At 40.2% G+C, this 8,511-nt stretch overlaps 1 protein-coding gene across 1 annotated transcript; it reads right to left on the bottom strand.

Moving 5' to 3' along the window:
- Window positions 1-607: 607 nt before the first annotated feature.
- LOC123066211 (uncharacterized protein At4g15970-like) lies at window positions 608-7,266 on the bottom strand. Its single transcript, XM_044489342.1, has 3 exons — window positions 7,043-7,266; window positions 1,266-1,631; window positions 608-1,111 (listed from the first exon to the last, which is right to left on the bottom strand). The coding sequence occupies exons 1-3, from the start codon at window positions 7,247-7,249 to the stop codon at window positions 608-610; spliced, it is 1,077 nt and encodes a 358-aa protein (XP_044345277.1). The 5' UTR covers window positions 7,250-7,266.
- Between the last annotated feature and the right edge of the window lie 1,245 nt (window positions 7,267-8,511).

The raw sequence follows: 8,511 nt of genomic DNA, 5'->3' as shown, positions 1-8,511 counted from the left end.
ACACTAACTGAGAGGACACCACAATGTGCCCTGCTGCACGGACTGCGGCGGCGCATAAGGTTGCAGAGGCGCAATAGTAGACTTGTTTGCAGCGGAAAATGACGGAATGAACCATTGTATATATTGCACACCATTGTATTAAATCGGAGACTTGTTTGCACCTCCATGGGCGAGTCCGGTTAGTACGCATCTATATATGCACCGTGAAATATGTTGGAGATTCGTGCATCCGGATTTTGCTGATATATCATATACTATTATGAAACATTACGAAATGTTAAGATACACCCTCAAGCAAGAAAAATATCCGATGAAACTAGGCAGAAGTTTAACAAGTGCATTCTTATTTTGTTGGAACACAACAAAACATTATATTATGATACAGTTCGAAATCAAGCGAAAACCCAACAAATATCATTAGGATTGAAGGTCATTTCTCCTTGATTGACCAATACAGTTGACCTCTAATCGCCAACACAGGTCCAACTTAATTAGTGTGTATGTAGTACTTTTTATCCAAGAATAGCGTTTCTCCAAAATAAAAAAAGGGAAAATATTATTCACCTATTAGTACAAGTGTACATGCACCCCATACGGCCGGACTTGATCACTGTTTTCTCATCGACGCCTTGCACCGGTTGGGGGATGTCCACCTACGTCTGCCACTCCTCTTCTCCGTTGGTGCCAGGCTCGTGTAGTTCTTCCAGTCAGCGGCCAGGTTCCTAAGGTCATGCACCTTGTTCTCGAGCCCGATGCAGCAGATGGCGTGCATCGTACATACCTTGTCCATCTCTCCGTGGAACTGGCAGAAACCGCCAAAGATCACTGTGTCAAGGAACACAAACTTGATTTGTAGGTCACCGGCCGCGAGCTCGGCCTTGATCTCGTTTAGCACTCCTTGGTCGTGGGTGGAGGGGAACCGTGACCTCACTGCCCGCCAGCGCTTTAGCATCTCCACCGTCCTGTTCGTCGACCTAACGTAGTAGAAGCCGGTGTTTCCCACATTTGTTAGGGCCTCGGCATTACCTTCGAAACCGTCGGTCGAGATCGCCATGTCGGCGTAGAGGTTGATGTGCCGGAACGGGTTGCGCAGCCACAAGATATCCACATCCTGCCAAGAATAATATTAAATGGGCATGCATAACCTAGATCGATCTAGAGTACTGACATTTCACTCTTTGAAATATTAAAATGTAACAAGAAAAAAGGGAGCATGTAATGTTTCTCGATCGTGTAAAAGTGTTAAAGGCATGTGGGTAGCTTACGGTGAAGAGATAGTTGTAGCCAAGCTGGAGGACACGCTCCGGGACCCCGAGTTTGGCCCACACGAGCTCGAGGTAGCTTTTGGACATGAAGCGGTTGGCGGAGCTGACGTTGGCGGAGCTGACCTCGTAGAGGTAGCAATGTGGGTGCACAACCTCGCAATGGGCCAAGGCGTCTCGATCGACAGCGACAATGAGAGTGTGATTGAGGAGGTGCGCTATACCCTTGCCGTTCTTGAAGCCCGCGAGGAAGAGGTCAAGGAGGGAGCCTGGCCGCGCCCACGCCTCGTTCACTGATGTGATGATCACCGTCCCGTCATCGGTCGCTACCTTGGTTAGTAGCTCTGCGAGCCCTGTGAATTTCTCCTCCTGCATGTGAAATAGATATAATGGGCTCTTTTACATATGAAACTTCCTTCAATACAAAAGGTTGTTTACTTGTGTGAACACTATAAAAACTGGAACGAATGGGAGCCGTATGCACTGCCCAATTTCGGCTGGGACCGTGAACAGAATTTTGCTCATTCTAGATATAAGGGACACAATTCTGCTTTGGGTCTGCCTACACCTAAATCAACTAAGGGGACTTAGTGATTTGCCACACTTTATTAGTGTGCCGATGATTTTTCTGGCTTATGTCAACGAACGGTGGACCCGACCACAGTCATTCTCAAGGGGGCTAATTATCAAATGGGGTAGTAAAGTGTGACAAATAATCCAATTTCTCGTCCATAGTACTCCCTCCGTCCGGAAATACCTGTCACCAAAATGAATAAAAGGGGATGTATCTAGACATATATTAGTTCTAGATACATCTCTTTTTATCTATTTTGATGACAAGTATTTTCGGACAGAGGGAGTATTAGCCGTTCACTTCCCCCATCCGGTCAATGGTTAGAAAATTGCAGATTGTGTTTCCTTTCTTTCGCTCAACAAAAGGTTGAGCTCATTTAAAACGCGACAATGTGTTGTGAATTTCGTCAGCTAAAATAGATATAACACAATTTTTTGCTGGACTTTATTTTGACCAACAGTTAGCCAAAAATTAAGTTTTGATAAAAAACTATTACAAATAGAAGTTATGCTCCCTCCGTCCTAAATATAAGACTTTTAATATATTTCAATACGGACTATATACGGAGTGAATCTACACTCTAATGTATGTCTATATACATTCATATGTAGTTCGTATTGAAACCTCTAAAAAAGCGTATATCTATAAACGGACGGAGTATGTTGAAGTAATGGCTTCGACCCTATCCCTAGGTCCCACCAACTATCCTACATGGCACGACATATATCCGGTCAACACATGTGAAGACCAGTCAACAACAATCAAGGAGGCTGAAAATAGTCTAAGTAAGCTCCTGTGGGTCCAAGCAAGTCATCCCGGTCAACAAAACTCCAAGTAAACTTCATGGTCAACAAGTCAGAGGAAAAAATCGTACTCCCTCCGTTCCTTTATATAAGGTGTATTTTTTTCGAAGGTCAAACAAGTGCATGTTTGACCGAGTTTTTAGAACAATATATCAATATTCGCAATATGAAATTTATACCATTTGATACATCATGAAAAGTAGTTTCATAATTTATCTATTGGGTATTGTAGATGTTTTTATTTTATTCTATAATCTTGGTTAAACATACAAATGGTTGACTTGCACGGAAAACAATACACCTTATATTTTGGAACGGAGGGAGTAGAAAAGAATAAGTCACAAATGGAAATCAATAAGCAAAGAAGCCTAATCCCAAGCTAGAAAACTTCATTTTTATTTGAGACTAGTAAGTTGCACGTGCGTTGCATCTAACATATACGCACGACACCCTAATAATCCATCATTTTTATTTGTAAGGCATATCTTAAAAATACTCAATATGTTAGAAGTGTAATACCACATTTCAATTTTGACAAATCCAGATTCGAAGGGCAAATTTCCCTTGCTAGGTGCTCTGGTTCATTGGCCCTCACACATGACGCTCTAGTATTGCACTCCAATGAATGTTGCATGTTAGTTATGTGCGTCCATAGAGACGTTTCATTGAACACACATTGTATTCGATATTGCTCATTATTCATGCCGAATGGTGACATACATGCAATGTGTACTTTTTGCAAAATATTTGGCACTGGTCAATGTGCCACATGGACGAATCGGACCAAGATAGGACTTGCAATGTGTTAGACATGGGCAGGAACTGTAGTGACCACTTATCTACTTTTTATGATTTATTATATGTGCATGTTTATACTTATAGGACCCAGTTGAACCTTAAATAATTTTAGGACCTTGGATTTATTTTACATTTTTAAATATTTGTTTTAATAAATACATATTAACAATTTGAATACCTCCAGAAGACGTTAAATGTTCAGATGCCATCAATAAATATATGCATGGAAGAAATCTTGGATTATAACACTATAATAGAGTGCTATGAATTCTGCCAAAACGCGTTTAGGTGAATGTAAATAAGATGACACATAACTTAATATTTCTATGGACAACTCAGTATCAAGATGTGCTTATAATAACATTTTGCATAAATGTCAAGAGGTCTTTTAAACGTACAAACTCTTTATTGAATTTGTCGCAAAATAAATTATTTCAGGAGTTTCGAATACGACATGCAGATTTATAGTCAGATATTTCTAATATTTGAATAAAAATATATGTTATAATACGTTCATGTATGATACAAATATTAATTTACTAATGGTGATTGCTATTTTGATGCTATGACTTTGGTAAATTAACATCTCAAACTTTGAACTGTTTTAATCATTGCACATTTCTTATTTGTTTAATTTTAGTATTTTACATATAAGCTTGGATCCAACAAATGGAACTTCTGTGGCCTCATGAAATATCTACGGTGACTCCAGGTATGCACTCAGCACTCGGTGAAGCTAAAAGGAATTCATTCAGCGGGACCGGCAAGAATCCCTTGGGAGACGGGTACGTTTCTGGAAAGATCACCTAGCTTCCTTATAGGAGTAGTATTTTATAGGGAAAATCGCCTAGCTTCTAGATAGCACATACAGTTGGTTCGGGGCAGAAGTGCTACTGATGGACGGCGAGGCGAATCCATCACATGCTGGCCGTTGGATTCATAACGATGATGACTGATGAACGGCAGATTTCAGCCTGGTGTGGGCAATCAACGGTTCCGATCGCTACAACGGTGTTTTGGCGGGAAACTGAGAGGGAGTGGTAAATCCAAATTCAAAACTGCTACACTATAGTAGTAGAGAGTAGAGAAATGCTAGGAAACCTTCATATGGTGGAGGGAATCTTCCCCTCCCTAATGGACCGCCGATCCCTCCAATCCTACTAGAGACATATGAGTCAAAGGAGAAAAAATTACCTAATTCTACTTCTCAAGGGGGCAATTACTATTCCCCGCGTAGGTCGAAGGAAATCAACCAAACGATACGTACACTTGGGCCATCCCAATTTCATCCTAGGACTCCCCATTTCCATTTCCTATGTTTTATCGTTCAGTTTTTTGCTGGTTATTTTATTTCCTTTTTAATTTTTACATTTTTAGAAATTCAGGAACATTATTTTCAAATTAATGATTTTTCTAAATTGGGAAAATTTTCAACTTCATGAACTTTTTTTGCAATCTGGATTTGTTTTTGCAATCAGGGAACAATTTCCAAATTCTTGAACGTTTTTTTAAATCCTGGAACTTTTTAATTCATATTTTTTTAATTCAGAACATTTTAAACTCCAATGTAATTTTTTGAAACTGAGAACTTTCGTTTTCATATTCATGTATTTTTTCTGAAATTAAGGACCATTTTTCGAATTCTTTTAATAAAAATTTGTGAGCATTTTTTGAATTCACAAACATTTCTTGAACATTTATTAAAATTCATGACCATTTTTTAACCATGTTTATTTTAAATCTTGTCTATTTTTATTTGAGGAAATTGACAACAAAAGAGTTTGAAATGCAATAAGCGAATACTTTTTCAATAGCGGGAAAATGTTTTTTGAACATGTTTTAATTCTCGAACATTTATTAAAATGCAGGAACATTTTTTAACCCATGATTAGTCATGGCTATTTTTATTTGAGAAAATTGACATTTCTTTAAATATAATCAAGTGAATGGTTTTCCAATAGTGAGAGAATGTTTATTTAATCATGCCGAAGGATGCTTTTAGTCGAAGCCTTGGTGAGCTGACCCACTCAGCGTAGCCTTGATCATTTGTTAAGAACCCCTAGCCAATATAAGGCCTCTCTCCCTCTCTTCCCCTTGTAGAGAGCAACTAATTAAGGGGAAGTCCTTGTGGGAGCCCGCAAGGGTCACTTTTCAGGATTATGTTTCTTATTTTCCTGTGTGTGTTTTTGGAGCTTACATTTATTTTATTTTATTTTACTTTTTAGTTTTGATCTGGTTTTCCCTAGATTCTGAAGAGAAAAATAAAAAACAATTACGTGAAAAACACATCTTTTTTTACTTCTATGCGAGCCATAGATTTGTTTTCAAAAGAGGCACTCAGAAAGGAAAAATGTTTTTTTCCTTCCAAAGGAGGGACATATTTGCTTTTTGTAGAGGCATATGTTTGCTTCCGCAAAGGTATAGACGTGCCTCTCAGAAAAGGAAAAAATACATTTAACTTTTACATCCACGAGAGGCACAAATTTGCTTCCGCATGAGCTACAGTTGTGCCTTTCAGATAGGAAGAAAACGCGCGAGAGGCACATAATTGCTTCTTGTGGAGGCACATATTTTTATTTTTGGTTTGGAGCTTTTTTTTTTTTTTACTTTTTGGTTTTGACTTGGATTCGGAACCTATTAACACGAGATTTAGTTTCGAATATCTCGACAAGAGGAATCCAACTATAAAAATAGTTCAAAATTTAGACGTATGGCAATAGATATTTTTTTTTAAAAATTATCTAAAAAAACTCTGATGTTGCTACAAATGATGCGCATGCAGTGCGCAACTTACCAGCCTATGAAAAGGTGAGAATGACGTTTGAAAGCGGTGCCTCTTAACCAGTACTTTTGCCCTTTTTAACTATTTCCTCGACGACCTAACAACATTGAGAATAGAGATCCGGGGACCTAGTTAGGCCCGGACTAGTCAAGCCGTGGGACTCCAGAAGAGGACACTTTGAGTGTCTTGTCCATGGACACTGCCCTCGGCCACTTTTATAAGGTCATAAATAACGTTTACCTGCAATGAATATTTGGATCACGTCGGTTTCGCGACTACCATGGAGTAGAATAAAATATAGCAATTCTAACTTTTCCCTCCGAGACGCGATTTAGCCATATTATTATTCATCAGCTATAACCTTGTGATGCACCAACCTGTTGTTGGATGGTTAGAAGGATAATATTCTCCCCAGCTCATCAGGTTCAAGTTCTAAGCCTGACAATGATGCTCGTTTTTTCCTAGATTTATTTCAGGTCTTTCGACGATGTGTGTTCAGTGTGAGGAGACGCTCCCATCAACTACAAAGGCGTATGACTTCGTCAATCTCAAAATAATGTGCTAGCTCAATCTCTCGAAGAAGCTCATAAAGATAGAGTATGTGTGTGAATGCGTATATATAAGTTTCTGTGTATGTAATGTGTTAAAAAGGAAAAACTGTAACCTTATGAAAGCTTATATCTAGAATCAAGTCAGGATGTTATTTGGCCCGGCGCGCGAGGTGAACACGTACATATGCATGGAGTATATTATACCATGAGTTGTTTTTTCTAACTACCCTCTTCGTCTCATACTATAAGAACCTTTTTTTTACCCTAGTTACCTCACGTTTCGGTAGCAGTGCAGGAGCCGTCCCCGGAGTTCCACCGTTGCTGTTCCCCAGCCAGCTGCCGGAGACGCTGGACAGCTGCTCGTCCAGCCGGTCGGAGGCCAAGACGAAGAGGAGGATCGTGGGCAGAGCTGCCCCGAGGAAGAGCGGCACCACCTGGTGGCTGCTCAGCTTCAGGCTCCCCTCCTTGAGCAACCCCATCTCTCTGGAACCGCGAGTATGTGCGCACCCTGGAGGAGGAGGGCGAAGCTAGGGTCGTCACGTACGGCTCGAGTCATAGTTGTATATATATAGAACAGCGACGTGTGCTCAGCTAGCCGATCGGACGTACGAGTCTTGCTAGCCACCGGCCGGCATGTGCACCCATTTCACCTGGCTGTGCCTTTGAGTGTCCATGCGGGGACCATGTTGCTTTCTCGTACCACTTGTCAACGATGCGAATACATATTGCACCATTGATCGCGTAAATGCACAGGGGCGTGCGAGTCGGGGGCAGTCACCTGTCAAGTACCGCCGTCCGCTCGTTTTGCCTCGCGATTCGCGCAATAGTTCAATCCCACACAAGCGTATAGTAAAAAAGAAATTTCCTTAAAATGTTTTAAGTTTCGAAGATGAAACTTAGGATTTTTGCATCAAAAACCAACAAGTTTCAACCAGTATTGGAGATATATTTTCAAGCAATTTTTTCTGCCAGATGTACACACAAAATGATTGATTTTTACTGGCCGCTTGCACTAAGTTTCAACATTAAAAACTAACATATTTTTTTTTAATTCATTAAAATATATTCAAAATGGATCTTGTTTGAAAGCACTGGTCACGAGAAACAAAAATATGAAGAAAGAACTTAATTTGGATTTTTTGTTTAAAAAATATAAAACTTTAAAAATCAGAAGCCAAAATAAAAAGCGGGCATCAAGAACATGCGTGCCCCCGCACTTGCGTGTCGCAAATCCTCATCCCCATTGATATATGAAGCCTCCTGCCTTAAGAATTGGAAGGTGGCTGAGGCTTTAAGGATGATGCTTGGCTTTCTAAAATAAAGTTCCCTGACCTTAGGACAATGGATCATATTCGATAAATTATCTACCTTTGGATCAACTTACGGGACTTTCATCTTCATGAGGGCATTGAGAATGAAATCATTCGGAAGTACACACATAGTGACCACTACTCCACAAACATCCATTTACAAGGTGCAATTCTTTGGCCTAACATCTTCCGTCCTCGAACATGCAGTTTGGAAGGCTTGGGGCTCCTTCGAAGGTAAAGTTTTTTGCATGATTGGCCATCCAAGACCGGATTTGGACCGCAGATGGATTGGCAAAACGAGGATGGTCAAACTATGGACTTTGTCTCCTATGCAAGAGAGTGAATGAAACTGTCGTGCATCTTTTCTTTAAGTGCCGGTTCTCCCTTAGGTTATGTGGCATGATTAAAATCTTGCTCCAGCTCCAAACTGT

The sequence above is a fragment of the Triticum aestivum genome, chromosome 3B, assembly GCF_018294505.1.
Source record: "Triticum aestivum cultivar Chinese Spring chromosome 3B, IWGSC CS RefSeq v2.1, whole genome shotgun sequence".
NCBI lineage: Eukaryota > Viridiplantae > Streptophyta > Magnoliopsida > Poales > Poaceae > Triticum > Triticum aestivum.
The sequence above is the reverse complement of the archived record's forward strand: the minus strand, read 5'-3'. Positions and strand labels throughout refer to the sequence as shown.